Source organism: Phoenix dactylifera, chromosome 15, assembly GCF_009389715.1.
Source record: "Phoenix dactylifera cultivar Barhee BC4 chromosome 15, palm_55x_up_171113_PBpolish2nd_filt_p, whole genome shotgun sequence".
Classification (NCBI taxonomy): domain Eukaryota; kingdom Viridiplantae; phylum Streptophyta; class Magnoliopsida; order Arecales; family Arecaceae; genus Phoenix; species Phoenix dactylifera.
Window position 1 is genome coordinate 9548697 of NC_052406.1, and position 15704 is coordinate 9564400.

General features: G+C 44.0%; 2 protein-coding genes across 3 annotated transcripts; both read left to right on the forward strand.

Annotated features, from left to right (window-relative positions):
• The first annotated feature begins 1389 nt into the window (after window positions 1-1389).
• LOC103705796 (protein GID8 homolog) lies at window positions 1390-11799 on the forward strand. 2 transcript variants are annotated; one of them, XM_008789654.4, is made up of 7 exons: window positions 1390-1492; window positions 1604-1703; window positions 1894-2053; window positions 2165-2271; window positions 10346-10477; window positions 10803-10959; window positions 11442-11799. In XM_008789654.4, exons 2-7 carry the CDS (start codon window positions 1653-1655, stop codon window positions 11561-11563), a joined length of 729 nt encoding a protein of 242 aa, XP_008787876.1. In that variant the 5' UTR covers window positions 1390-1492; window positions 1604-1652; the 3' UTR covers window positions 11564-11799. The 2 variants fall into 2 exon arrangements, with proteins under 2 accessions (XP_008787876.1, XP_008787875.1); XM_008789653.4 differs by having other exon boundaries at window positions 1391-1703.
• A 1019-nt stretch (window positions 11800-12818) lies between these two features.
• Window positions 12819-15413, forward strand: LOC103705863 (pentatricopeptide repeat-containing protein At4g37170). Its single transcript, XM_008789747.4, has one exon. It carries the CDS (start codon window positions 13084-13086, stop codon window positions 15166-15168), a length of 2085 nt encoding a protein of 694 aa, XP_008787969.2. The 5' UTR covers window positions 12819-13083; the 3' UTR covers window positions 15169-15413.
• Window positions 15414-15704: the final 291 nt, after the last annotated feature.

The window sequence follows — 15704 nt, forward strand, 5'->3', positions numbered from 1 at the left end:
TTGTAAGAAAATTCTGTTGTTTCTTTTGTTCCAGATTGTCCATGAAACAAATATGATATGCAGGTGCAAGGCTGGGAGAAATTGTTTAATTGAGGATTGTCATAGACTCATAGTGTCCAGTACTATAGATCTCTGATTGAATGTATCTAGTGCACCAGAGTTTATGAAGGCTTCTAATTTTCCTCCAGAGTGGGCTAGAGAATGGACAAAGTAACAAGCTATGATCCCAAGAGACCATGCTAGAGTTGTAAAGAGGGCAACAGAATACAACTTTCGATTTAAAACAAGCCATATGAAAACTCCGAAATCATTCGATGCACAAAAATTTCAGAAATTTATAGAATGAGTTAACAGGAAAAATTCCTGAAGAAGAATGTGAGTTTACTTAAAGAACTTGAAGAGGGCCATTTTTCAAACAGGCTTGTGAGGTTGCATGGTGGGTGAAGATGAGAAAGAATACCAATAACCTCTTTCAACTTGTGAATTGCAGTGTTAGATATTTGACTCTGCTTAAAACTAAAACTCAAACCCTTCATGTGGCATAAGTACCAAATAACAATTGGATTCCAATTGGAAAGGATATATACCATGAAAAAATTATCTGATCCTAAATAAAAATTAGTTAAAAAAAGGTTAGATATCTAGCCCTTTTTAAAGTTAGGCTTAAACTAAATAGCTATTCAACTTGCGAAGTGGTTGGAATACATTAGGGAACAAATCTCGAACTTATATCTAGTGTCGGAATAGATCATGATTGCACTTGCAATTGCAATATCTTTAGCTATAAGTAATATTAGAAATGAGCCGAGTGGAATCACACTTCGGGCTTGGCTTCTTACAAAGGAGGTATATTTAAACTCGTTCTAAATCATAATATGCGCAATGCATGATAGATGTAGAAATAATGGTTGAAATCTATTTCGAATCAAAAAGAAGAAAAGAGAAGATGAGTATAGTGTTGAAAGAAAAGAACTCAGACACTTGAGCCCATCTCGAGCTTTGTTTATTTCTTAGGCGCCCAGGAAGTAATATCTTGACTCATTTACGAGTTGCGCTTGGACACATGGACTCAATGTAACATTATGGACCCAAATTGTTCATGAACGGCTTGGCGGCAACTTGGGCTAAGTGGTTCGGGTTGTATCTTTCACGCGCAAAGAATGGTTGATCCTCGTTTGCGGTGTCGACCATTAGATCGCACTCTGCACAGATCGCAAAGCATACCAAAACTCTTTTATCCATTCTATCCTCTGCACGGATCTCAGAGCTACCATTGCGCGATCCAACGGCGAATTCGCGCGAAGGAAGGTGAATCCTTTGCGTCGGGCTGAGTTAACCTGAACCGGCCCCGAACCCAACTCGTGGTTTTCTGTCCACTTATGCGCCTCAGGTATCTCTTCCATAATGTCCCGGCCACCGCGACCTCACCAGCCATCCTACCCTCCTCCGCCGTCTCGGTCCCAGCCCACCTTTTCCTTCTATTCCCTCTCGAGTGCGCTTCGATCTCCTCGAAACCCTAGCGTTCTTGATCTCGAGATCTCCGATTCCTCTTCGTTTTTTTGGTTTGATCGATCTCGACCTCTTCCTTCTCCTCCTGTTTCAGAGGGAGATCTCGGCGTCGGCGATGGGCATGGCCGGTTCCCGGTGATGTGATGTCTCTTTCTTGGATCTTTCTTGGCCAGTTAGATTCGATCGAACCCATGGTAATCTCTCGGCCTTTTTTCTTTGCTGGCCTTTCTGATTCAATTTCATGAACTAGGGTTTTGGGGATCGAATAAGGCTAGTTGGAGCACGAATGTATCTTGTTAGGGTTTGTTTCTATTTTCCCGTAAATATGGGAGATTTGGGAAACTTATGCCCTCTTTTATGTCGATTCTTTCCCACATGGTGCAGTCGACGTCAAAGAAGGTGATTACGAGAGAGGAGTGGGAAAGAAAGCTGAAAGATGTGAAGATTAGGAAGGAGGACATGAATAAGCTGGTGATGAACTTTCTTGTCACAGAAGGTTATGTCGAGGCTGCAGAGAAGTTCCGAATTGAATCTGGAACCGAACGTATCCTTTGTTTCTTTTGATTTGATCGGAGACTTGATAATGCATTTCTGTTTAGTGTCAAATATTGTTTTCATATTATTATATTTAATGTCATTCCTTATTGGTGATTAGCAGACATAGATCTTGCAACAATAACCGATCGCATGGCTGTGAAGAAGGCTGTGCAGTCTGGCAATGTGAAGGATGCAATTGAGAAAGTCAATGATTTGAACCCTATGGTATCTTTCTTTTCTTGCCCACAAGTTACATTGGTCACGTCCATCCACATTTCCTTTAGTGTGCAAATTCCTTCCACATGATATAAAAAATTATGGTAGGCTTGTGTTTGTTGTGTTACTGCAAATTCCTTGCTTCCAGATAAGATTCAGGTTCATTAAGAATTCAAGCATCAATCCATAATTTTCTTCCAATATATATTGATTATAGCTCGTGGTTCACAATATTACTAATAGGTATTAAAACTAAGTATAAAAATGAGCTAAAAGCCATCTCTGAGGAAAGAAAGATAAAATATAATTTAAAGAGGTGTCCTTAACCACATTGAACCAATGAAGTAACTATCTGCTTGTTGGACCAGGATTTTACAACACCATCTCCAATACTTATACAAACACCTTGATCGCGCATTACAAGCCTTTGTGTAGGACAACATGGGGTGCCCATTTTCATTTTTTAATCCTACAAGATGTATTAACTACCTAGAATAAACAGTCTAACATAAGTGGCTTATAGAAACCTACAAGGATAAAGAACACCTATGGTATATGTTCAATAGTAAAGTTTTAGACAAATGTCCTAGAGATCACTTCCCATAATTCAACAACTTCGAGGGCTAGGCAAGAATCTCCTTGCTCCTCTTCTTTACTTGAAAGTATTTCTTTGCTTTTTGTCTTTTCAACATCACTAACTTCCCCATCTACCCCCATGCATGTCCATCTTACCCTAGAGGCAACCAATAAGTACCAACACGAAAAGCACCACCACTATCACTCCCCTTCCAATGTATACTGCCATTTTGCGATCTTCAACCAGAAAAGGGGTGAACCCCCATTCCTATAGATCTAAAAATTCTTCAGCTGGGGTTTGCATAATAAGAGCCAATCACATGTGCACTCCCCCAACTGAGAAAATTGGTGTATAATTTGGTTGTATATGGAGATCACACACGGTAGCGATTACTCCACAAGCTTCTCTTGTTTATGGTGTGGTTTATCTCGGGCTTCTTCAACGTGCAGCAATGGGCAACTGTTCTCACCTCATACCAAATAGGAAAAAATATACAAAGATGCATTATGTGTTGCTACAATGATCAAGTAGAGCTCTTTATTGTCACAAATTATACTGCCTCAAGTCCAGTTATTTATGGTTTCCTGATATTCCACTAAGGTTATCTTCTAATTACTTCTTCTTTCCATGGTGAAAGTAGGAACATGATGTAGCATTGAAACATAGACTGATCCAAATCAGAATCCATCTTGGAGTTTGCTTTAACAAATGCATCTAGGGCATTCACAAATTTAGCACGTGGATTAATTCAAAGTTATGGAAATATGTTTCTCTTTTTTCTCTTCAATTCATATATCTCAACACAAATTATATAGTGTTTATCATGTGTCATGCCCATACAAGATCTAAATAACCATAAAGTTAAAATTGGCTGCACATTTATATTAATCATCGAATATTACATCGCAATGGTTAAGTTGAAAATTAATTCGCAACAAGACATGAGTTTAAAGATGTTGAAGAAACAAAAGCTAGCATCAGAATTTCTATAATGAACAAAAAAGATGATTTTAATTATTATTTATTATATGGCATCTTATAGGATAGATTCCTAAAACCAAAAAAAGGGGAAGAATTAAAACCCGTATTACTTTTTTCCTCAATTATCTCAAGCTTCATACTATGGGTGGGAAACCTGCACAAATAGTATTGCTAGATTAAAACAAGTTCTCCTAACAAGCCAAGCAGGGCCTTAGTAATCTCATACCTAAACTAGTTGAGCAATTGAAATCATTGCATCAACCAAAACATAATTATTTACAAGTTACAAGATTTTGCCAAGTAAAACTAAGGTCAAGTATAAAAAGTCATGGAGATCTCAAGGCCTGCGTCCAGCTAGGCGCATTGAATCATTTAGGATAGCTTAAGAGTTCATTAAATTATTAGAAGATTACTTGATTCTTTTTTTAAATTTCGATTCATATCATCATATAGTCCCCATAGATTGCTAATGGCTTGTGATCAGCTTCCAAGGCAGAGCTTAGCCTCCATACTTTTACTTATTGGTAACATTTGTTTAACCAAGGTAATAGAGTGCCAACGCCCACTCCCAAGCAATGGATCTCGACCAACAAGCTAAATGTGTTTCAAAGTAAGTCCTGACTAAGCCCAAACAACCCTACTCTACAAGGTAGATTGGGGGACATATGCATCCATTTATATGTGTGTACATATATATATATATATATATATATATATATATACATATATATGCATATATGTGTATATCTGTATATACAGATATATGCATATATGTGTATATATGTGTGTTGTGGTTCAAATTTGACCCAAGGGTGACCACGCCGGAGGAGTCGAGAAAGCTGCCGGTGAGTGGAAGAAGAGGACGAGGGCCACCTCCCACGCGGCGGCGGACCTGCACAAAGCCTCACCGGTGGGGTTCCGGTGAGGGCCCTCCGATGCTCAAGTTAGAGTGGGGTATATTTGGTCCAGCCAAAAGTCCCTTAGGCGTTACCTGACGGGGCTATTTATAGTCCCTGTAGGGGCATCTAGGTGGCGGAGGTATGGCCCGTTCTCATTATGAGTGGGGATGGTGCGCAGCCAGAGCTTGCTTGTGGCGCGCAGCCAGAGCTTGCTTTTAGCGCACGGTGCAGCCCGTCCTTGTAAGTGGTATGGCGTTGATAGCCGTAGCAGGATATGGTTCCTGGTTGATATGTCGTGGCGTGGCCAGCAAGCAAAGCATGGTACGGTGAGGCTTGGCATGTGGACGATGAGGTCGGCCTTCTGAGGTCGGCTCGGCCTTCTGATGTTGGCCTCCTGAGCTCGGCCTTCTGGAGTTGGCCTTCTGAGCTCGGCCTTCTGTGGTCGGCCTTCAAGGGTCAACTCGGCCAAAATTGGGTTACTTATGCCGAAAATAGGACGATCCATTTTGCCCCCCATCATTACCCCCCCCCCCCCCCGGACTTCCGAGTTTGAGGTATCTTTTGGCTCGGGCAAAGGAAGTAATTCTGTCGTTGATCATCCTGTAATATAACCAAGTATCTATAGAGATGTATGTGCCGAGTAGGGTGTACCTCTCGTACAGTTGGAGCTAAGGGCTTTAGGTCGAGCTGTCCAAGCCGAGCTAAGCAACTCTACTCCGAGGTCGACTTCAGCGGCCTTCTTTGGCTTGTGGTCGACTCAGCAAGGCGCCCCCACTCAGATCAGGGCGTGTCGTCGCAGAAGGCGTCGAAATGGAGTTGAATTAGCATCGAAATGGCGTCGAATTGGCATCGAATATCGTCGAAATGGCGTCGAATGTCGTTGAATGTCGTCGAAATAGTGTTGAAATGGCGTAGAAGAGCTCGAGCACTTAGATGGGCTCGAGAACAGAAGAGCTCGAGCACTTAGATGGGCTCGAGAACAGAAGAGCTCGAGGGTAAGCACCAGCCTGAGATTATAAATGAGGGGGGCGACGTTGGGGATGGAGATATCCGTAGGTCGGCTTTTGCATTCTCCGACCTTGAAATATGTGAAATATTAAAATTATTTAAAGCCGAAGTAGCGTCCCATACCTTTTGGAGATATTTTGACAGTTTTCGAGCTTCGAGGTTCCTCAGGACTTGGCTCAACACCGGCTGGGAGTCGTTGGAGGCCATTAGGCAGCAGGCGTTGAGCTCTGGGCCGTGCCGCTGCCCCCCGAGGTCGAGCCATGATCATGCAGGATCCATGGCTACCCAAGAGCATTTTCTTTTGCTAGGCCGGACCGATCTCGTTGTTGCCTTGGTTGGCCAAGAATAGTGTTGTAGGCCGAGCTGACCTGGGCCACGAGAGGGTTTAACTTCATAGTACTTTCTTGGGGTGGAATCTCTTGTGAATCCGGCCAGAGGTGCGCTCATCCTTTGGAAGATATTACAAAATAAGGTGTCAGCCAAGCTTTCATTATGTGCTAAAATCCTTTTTAAAGCCTTGCAATGATAAAGAAAATAGCTACAGCGTCATCATAAAAAGGGCTCAACACCCTTTTGGTCTTCATCGGAAAAGGAGATGACTTCCACAGTGCACGGATGCTTTGAGGAAGCTCCTTCTCCCGAGCTCGTTGCTTCAGGTGCCTTTACTCGCCCACCCTCTGATGGTATTGATGATGCCCGTGAGAGGTCAGTTGTCATTTCGCTCCTCATGCGGCATTGGGTTTTGTTCCTCGGGCTCTCTCCTGTAGGCCTGATCACGGACAAAACAACTCAATTGATCTCGACGGATAAGTGCCTCGATCTTATCACGGAGCTCGTAGCAATCCTCCGTATTATGGCCGCGATCTCGGTGGAAGTGGTAGTACTTTTTCGAGCACTTCCGCGACTTTGTCGGTCGCATCCTCAATGGAGGTCGGAGGTAGCCCTAACTCTCAATCTCCATGAGGATCTTTGCTCGGGTGGATGTGAGGGGAGTGTATGTCTGAAACTTTTGGAGGGGAGACCTCGGGCGAGCTAGGCTCTTGGGCCAAGGAGGCTCTTTCTCATGCTAGGGAAATTTGTTGCTTGGTTGGGAGCGCTCCTCGTGGCGCTTCTCTGCATCTTGGCAGGTCGTTCGGCTGCCTCCCGTTGAGAGGCCATGGCTTCCTCAGCCTTGGCATACTTGCGAGCTTGGGCCAACATTTCAACAAAGTCGGCGGAAAAGCTCTTCTCGATGGAGAAGAGAAATTTGTAGGACCGAGCTCCAGTCTTCAATGCCGACATGGCGATTGACTGGTCGAGATTGCGAACCTCCCATGTGGCCGAGGTAAAGCGATTGATGTAGTCTTTTAAGAATTCTCCCTCCTTCTGCTTGATGGCGAAGAGGGAGTCTGAGGTCCGGCGCTGACGCCGGCTAGCGGCAAAATGGGTAGCGAGCTGCCTGCCCAGCTGCTCGAAGGAGAGAATTGAGCTGGGCTTTAGTCCGGAGAACCAAAGACGAGCTGCCTTGCGGAGAGTTGCTGGAAAGGCTCTGCAGAGTAGAGCGTCTGTGGCTCCTTGGAGTGTCATAAGGACCTTGTAGCTCTCCAAATGATCCAGGGGATCGGATGAGCCATCATATGGCTCAATCTGTGGCATCTTGAACCTTTGGGGGATTGACTCATCCATGATCCATTGAGGGAATGGAGACTCTGTTGTAAAGTCGAGGTCGGCGTCTCGCTTCGGGGCTTGGTCTCGAAGCGTCTGTATCTGCCGCTCCAAGTCCTCGGCTTTTCTGCCGAACTCGGGTGGGGCTTCTGTTGCAGCTCGGCATGGGGTAGACCCCGCCTCAGATGGTTGCTTCCAAGCTCGAGGCGTCATACTTCGGCGTGAGCTCTCAGGATAATGGCTATGCGACAAGCCCTCCCAGCTTGGGGACCGAGCTCAGTGGGAGCTTCGGTGATGGCGATGCTCTGCAGGAGTGACGTCGCGAGCGCCATTACAAGGACTTGCACCCATAAGGAGGGAGTGCAGGATGGGCTCCTGCCCGCTACAGGTCTTGAACGGCCGTAGTGAGTGCTTGGACTTGCTGGACAAGCAGACTAAACTGCTCCGGCTAGACCTGAGGAATTCGGTCCGCTGGCGCGGGTGCTGCAGGGGGTGGACATTGGAGGGAGCGGTCAGGAGTTGGTGCCCTGCGCCTCGAGGCATTTGAAGCACCTTGACCTCTCAACTTCATGATCACGACTCAGACCTTTTCTCTAGCGCCAAATATGTTGTGGTTCAGATCTGGCCCGAGGGTGACCACGCCGGAGGAGTCGAGGAAGCTGCCGGTGAGTGGAAGAAGAGAACGAGCACCACCTCCCGCACGGCGGCGGACCTGCACAAAGCCTCACCGGTGGGGTTCCGGTGAGGGCCCTCCGATGCTCAAGTTAGAGTGGGGTATATTTGGTCCAATCAAAAGTTTCTTAGGTGTTACCTGACGGGGCTATTTATAGTCCCCGTAGGAACATGCAGGTGGCGGAGGTATGGCCCGTTCCCATCATGAGTGGGGATGGCGGACAGCCAGAGCTTGCTTGTGGCGCATGATACAGCCCGTCCTTGTAAGTGGTAAGGCGTTGACAGCCGTAGCAGGGTATGGCTCCTGGTTGATATGTCGTGGCGTGGCCAGCAAGCAAAGTATGGTGCGGTGAGGCTCCTGCAGGGTATGGCCGCAGCATGTGGACGACGAGGTCGGCCTTTTGAGGTCATTTCGGCCTTCTAAGGTCGGCCTTCTGATGTTGGCCTGCTGAGCTCGGCCTCCTGAGCTCGGCTCGGACAAAATTGGGTGACTTATGCCGAAAAATAGGACGATCCATTTTGCCGCCCCATCAATATGTATATATATATATATACAGATATATGCATACATATATGTGTATGTATATATGTATGTATCTATATGTATATATATATGTATATATGTATGTATCTATATGTATATATATGTATGTCTGTATATGTATCTATATAGATCTGTATGTATGTATGTATGTATCTATATAGATCTGTATGTATGTATGTATATGTGTGTATGTATCTATATGTATGTATCTATGTATCTATGTATCTATGTATGTCTATGTATCTATGTATGTATCTATATATGTATCTATGTATGTCTATGTGTCTATGTATGTATGTATGTATGTCTATGTATGTATATGTATGTATGTCTATGTATGTATATGTATTTATGTCTATGTATGTATGTATGTATGTCTATATATATGACAAATATAGAAAATGCATAGTATGAAAATCATGAAAAATTATGGATTGATGCTCAAATTCTTAATGAACCTGAATATTATCTGGAAGCGAGGAATTTGCAGTAATACGACAAACACAGGCCTACTATTCTTTTGGGGTTGAATGGGGAAAGAATAATAGTGAAAAAACCCGGGATAATTAATATTTTTGTGCTACAAAGGTCAATTCTATAGGTTGCAATGTTGTTCAGTGGTGCGGTCACATGTTGGGATGACCCATGTGTAGCTGGATATCAAGGCCTTGTTTGGTTGCTGGTTTATCTTATGGTTAGGGGATGGCTAGCAATGTAACTAGCTGAATAAGAGTCTAAAATACCATCATAACTTTAACTTGTCAACCCCTCAGAAAGAGTATGCAAACCTGGTTAACTTTATTTCATGGGGGAGTGTGAGCTAAAGTTAGTTACTGGAGCTCTCTCTCTTCTCTCTCTTTTCCTTTTTCACTTTTTTCATAAATTCTCCCACTAACCCCAGGATTGCCAACCAATGGATAACTTTAACGAGTGTTAATTTTTCCAGGGCTGGTTACCTTTGGTTGAATCTATCCATCCCCCAGCCTAGCTATTTGGCGTCCAAATACAAGTGACAGCAACAAAGCAATGCAAATAAATTAACTGGAGGTTTAAGTGTCATAAAAATGTAAAATGTTAGGTTCAAAACGAAGGTATAAACAGAGGTATCACAATAAGAGAGTCAACACTCTTGTGGTTCTTGTTCCAAACTTTATCCTCAATAGATCTGCAATTCAGCATCATGATGATATGAATCCAATCTTTTGATTACAAAATCATATATATTGTGTAAGCTCTTTTTAATTTGTTCATTAGTGTATACCTTTGCTATGACCTGAATTATGTTGGAGTTTGTGGAAAACATCTACACCGTGGACGTTAACCTTGTCAAGAATGTGAATGCCATTGCTTTTCTTAACTCCGCAATTTCATATGATGAGACTTGCACTATAACTTTACGGAAGAGGATATAAAAAGCCATCAACTTTTCTTTTTCTTTTTTCATCAAAAAATCAATCTGACTGATTTTGTATACTTTGCTGCTTGATGAGACAAATGGGTCAGACTCTACAGGATCAAGCAGCCTATGGGACTTGTGATCAGTTCTATAATTTTATCAGTTTTCTAATGAGTTTGCTTATAATTTAAATCTTTATATGTGGACCATATGAATTTTCATATGTTGAGACTTTCTTTAGAAATTTGATTGCCTTCAAATATATAATGCTATCATCTGTGTATAAAAGTTGCACGAAAAAGACAATTTGTCTGTGTACCAGAGTAATTTCACCTTATTCCAGATTTTATATAATTTTGCAGATACTGGATACAAATCCCCAGCTATATTTCCATCTACAACAACAGAGATTGATTGAGTTGATTCGCATTGGAAAAGTAGAGGAGGCTTTGGAGTTCGCTCAGGAAGAACTTGCACCAAGGGGCGAGGAAAATGTAATTCTCTCTTCAAAATTTTCCTATGCAGGTTTATTATTATCCACGGCATCTGAAGTGTTTCTGATTGGCCTTGTATAGTGGGACATGTTTTTATTTTATCTTGTTTTTCTTGTCCCACTCCATTTCAGAAACATTACATGGCAAATTCTTATTTTGTATCACCTAGCTGCATGGTCTTTTCTTTTTACTTGATTGTAGCGGAAAATCATATAACAGTTGCACTGCTCCATACACCAGGATGGAGGGAAATTGAAGCTACGTAGACATCAAGATAATAATCTTTTGTTCCATGTTTATCAAATGGAAATTTTGGATTTTGCAGCAAAGTTTTTTGGAGGAGCTGGAGAGGACAGTAGCTCTTTTGGCATTTGAAGATGTAAAGAACTGCCCTTATGGTGAGCTTTTAGATGTGTCGCAACGCTTGAAAACTGCAAGTGAAGTGAATGCTGCCATACTTACGAGCCAAAGTCATGAAAAAGGTTGGTGTTGTTTTCTATCATTTTCAGTTCTTCCTAAGTGCTATTTTTAGATGTACCAAGGGTTGGAAGGGGTTAGCACATTATGGTTTTCTGGGTAGTATAATAGTAACAAGTGGTATGTCTCTGAAAACCTATGATAGAACTTGCCTTCAAGCTATGCAATTTGAAAAACATGAGAGACGTACATATTCTAATTGAAGCACCTGTATGTAATCTTGTTACTATCATGTTGCACCAACTTCCTTATCCAAGTAATGACCGCGCACTGTATTCGAACTGCTTCTTTATAGGAAGGTGAGGGGTGGAATCATCACATTACAATTTTGTATGGCATAATAGTGTCGAGTAATAATATCATCGAAAACCTTATGGAAGCCAGTCCACCAAAGTATATGCATTTTAAAGAACATTTTTAGTAACACATGTTTGAATTGGGTTGTCCCTGGACACGGACTATTTATCAACTATTGGCTATTTTGCAGACCCAAAACTTCCAAGCTTGCTGAAGATGCTGATATGGGCTCAAAACCAGTTGGAGGAGAAGGCTGCTTATCCACGAATCAACAACTTATCCACAGCCGTGCTCGAAGACCCAACCATTTGAATATATTGAAATTTCTTTGTTTGTAACTAGGTCAGTTCTGTGTTATTGTGTATCATGCATCAAGATGATGCCGGGGCATCATGTGAATAGCTTCATACAGACCTTGTCTGTTGCTTTCTAGAATTTAGCTTCCGCAGAATGTTTGAATACAGACTTTGTTAAATTCTTACAGGCACACATCGTGAACTAGTTTTTCTTTCCTATCATGCAGAGATTTTTGATTCAGTTTTCGCATTCATATTATGTGGTGTATAATGATTTTGCTTATTGTGGTACCCATCTAAAAGCAATTGAAATATGTTAAATTTAAGGAAACGTGTTTTGAGCCCCTGATCGTTTTAGTCGTTGATAGTTCCTTATGAGTGCCCCGGTATAAGGTACAGATAATGATTAATTGTGGTAGTTGCAATATTTGAATATATTTTGGAACCATATGATCCTGGGTCCGCAGGCCTCTGATTCGTCCGGGCCAACATCATGCTGGAACATAAGGCTTCTCGTTTTTGTTGGCTGGGCATTGAAGTTGAGAAGCGTACCGAGGGATTTTAAGAATTCTTTCATCTCAACCATCTTTGCAGGCTGGAAGGAAACCACATAATAATAGGGGCTCTTGTTAAGTCAGTACGAAGAAACGAGCATATCAAGGAAACAAGTGGGAAACATGAGAAACAATGGGGAAACCACCGACAGAACTACCTAAGTTCAGCATTCACCGGATGCTTCTCAGTAGACAAAGTTACACGGAAGGTCCATCTCTGGGCACATACAATGCCATGACATAGAAGAAATATATCCATGGAGAAATAGCAGGGCTCAGAGTGCTACAGCTGTGCTGGTTCCCTGCGCAAGAGCAAGAGTACTCCCTATGTTGTATGAGAGGGTGGAACACCTCGAATCAAAATGCAAGTCACCGTCAGGCTGCCACTACTGGCAGTTGGCTTTACATTTTACTCCTTTCAATTTGTGCTTGTTGTATCATTAGTTTAGACGCCTTGTAAGTAATCAGAAGTTCCCAAAGAATCTACATATTCTGTTTAAGCCCTGAACAGACAACATATCAAAAGAAAGGCCATTAAACTGACAAGAGGAGAATCATATATTCATATCTGTCACAATATTCAAAGTAGTCCCTCTGCTCGCAGAAAATCTGCATCCTTCCTTCCGCTTTTGTTTGAGAACCGTATACGCCCCTTAACTTTGCAAAACTATACATAGCAGTTAAAAAAAGAAGAAGAGGACCTTTTACATATGAGTAACTATTATATATCTCTCATTCTATTATTTTTTATTTTCCCAGCATCGATCCTTTTGTTAATTTTTCAGATACTGGCAATGTGGCAACAAAAAATAGCATTCTTAAACAAAAAAATAAATTTATTATCCTTTTTTTTGCATTAACGCGTAAATATTTTTCAAGCCGATAAATTCAATAAGAACCAGATCTAATTTGATTGTTGGACTTGGATCCAACCCATTTGAAACACCACCCTCCCTCCCGCCTCCCAACTCCACACTCCACCATGAAACCAACCTCCTCCCGCCTCCTACACCTTACCAAAGGCCTCTCCTCCTCCTCCTCCTCCTCCTCCGCCGCCGCCCTCCACCCCCCCAGACCCCCTCCCTCCTTCTCCGCCGCCGACCCTCTCCCCCGCCTCCTCCGCGAGCGCCGCTTCCAGGAGGCTGCCGACCTCTTCTGTCGCCAGCGCCGCCTCCCTGACGCCCTCCGCCTCCTCGACCTCCTTGACTCCTCCGCCTCCCCCCTGCCCCTCTCCCTCCACCCCTCCCTCCTCCGCCTCTCCCTCGACCTCCGCTCCCCCGCCGCCTCCCTCCGCATCCACGACCACGCCGCCGCCGCCGGCCTCCCTCCCTTCCCAGCTGTCCTCTCCAACCGCCTTATCCACCTCCTCATCAAGTCTGGCACCCTCTCCGATGCCCGCCGCGTGTTCGACGCCATGCCCGACCGGGATCTCTGCTCCTGGAACACCCTCATTGCCGGCTACTCCGTCGCCGGCGACCTCGCCGAGGCCCGCCGCCTCTTCGACCGGATGCCCGACCGGGACCACTTCTCCTGGAGCACTATCATCTCAGGCCACGCCCGCCATGGCCGCCCCCAGGAGGCCCTCGACCTCTACCGGCAGATGCAGAGCAAAAGAGGCGATGGGCGTTCGGATCTCGGCAACAAGTTCACGGCTTCCAGTGCCCTCGCTGCCGCCACCGCCGTCCCCTGCCTCCGGCATGGAAAGGAGATCCACTGCCACATAGTTCGCATGGGTTTCAACTCCGATGCCGTGGTGTGGAGTGCCCTCTCCGACATGTATGCCAAGTGTGGGTGCATCGATGATGCCCGTCATGTGTTCGATAGTACTTCGGACAGGGACGTCGTTTCTTGGACTGCGATGATCGGGAGATACTTTGATGAGGGGCGGAGGAAGGAGGGGTTCGAGCTCTTCTCCGATATGTTGAGAGCCGGGGTGAGGCCAAATGAATTCACTTTTGCGGGGGTCTTGGATGCTTGCTCGGAGCTGGCCATGGAGGGGGCCGGAAGGCAGGTCCACGGCCACATGATCAGAATTGGGTACGATCCCTTCTCCTTCGCAGCCAGTGCGCTACTCCACATGTACTCAAAGTGTGGGAACATCGACAAGGCCAGAAATGTGTTCCAGGGGATGCTGAAGCCAGACTTGGTCTCTTGGACTTCGATGATTTCAGGGTATGCTCAGAATGGCCAGCCCGAGGAGGCGATAAGGTACTTCGATTTGCTGCTGCAGTCAGGGACCAAGCCGGATCACATAACGTTTGTCGGGGTCCTCTCTGCCTGCGCCCACGCCGGATTAGTCGATAAGGGCCTCGAAATCTTTCATTCGATAAAAGAGGAGCACGGGATTCAGCACACTCCTGATCACTATGCTTGCGTCGTCGACCTCCTCAGCCGGGCTGGCCGGTTCCAGGAAGCAGAGGAGATCATCAACAAGATGCCAATGAAGCCTGACAAGTTCTTGTGGGCTTCCTTGCTTGGTGGCTGCAGGATCCACAAGAACCTTGGCTCGGCCAAACGGGCGGCCGAAGCTCTGTTTGAATTAGAGCCAGAGAATGCAGCGACCTACGTGACATTGGCTAATATCTACGCCTCTTCCGGCTTGTGGGATGAGGTGGAGAAGATCAGAAAGACAATGGACAGCAGAGGGGTGGTGAAGAAGCCGGGCTCTAGTTGGATTGAAGTCAAGAGACGAGTCCATGTGTTCTTGGTGGGAGACAAATCGCACCCGCAAGCACAAGAGATATATGCATGCATGGATAAACTGTACGCGAGATTGAAGGAAGAAGGGTATGTCCCGGACACGGATTTTGTGCTGCATGATGTGGAAGATGAGCAGAAGGAAGAGGATTTGGCACACCATAGTGAGAGGCTTGCAGTTGCTTTCGGGATCATAGCCACTCCACCTGGTACACCTATTAAGGTTTTCAAGAACCTACGTATATGTGGAGACTGCCACACGGCTATCAAGTTCATCTCAAGGATTGCTCAGAGAGCGATCATTGTGAGGGACTCGAATAGATTCCATCACTTTAAGGACGGGAGCTGTTCCTGTGGAGGCTATTGGTGATTTTATCTTCGACAGCTTTGGTGGAGTGCGCGAAGTTGACGTTCTTCGTTTGGAGTAGCAATTAAGCGGATCTGAAAAGGTGGCTGGATATTTTTTGTGTTCATTCCTTGGAAGAGGCGGAAAAATCACACAATTTGATTTGGAATTCGATGGCTTGATCAGCAGTTATGTAGGTAATCCAATTCATAAGGCATTTTCCAATTCATTGTATTACATTTAGTTATATATTATAGTATTACATATTATTTTGTGTTTTATTATAATATATTATAGCACATTATACTCTATTGTATTACATTGTATTATACTATGTCATTGTATTGAAGAGCATCATATTATATTTTGTAATGTTGAACTCTATTATACTATTACATTATGTTATTTTATCTTATATTTTATTATATACTATAATATCATATTACATTATAATTAATAAAATATGTAGTTAATAATATAATATTATAGGAATTATGTAATTTGATAATATAATATAATAATACCAGTGAAGGGAAATTTAGTGTGCCAATTAAAAGATG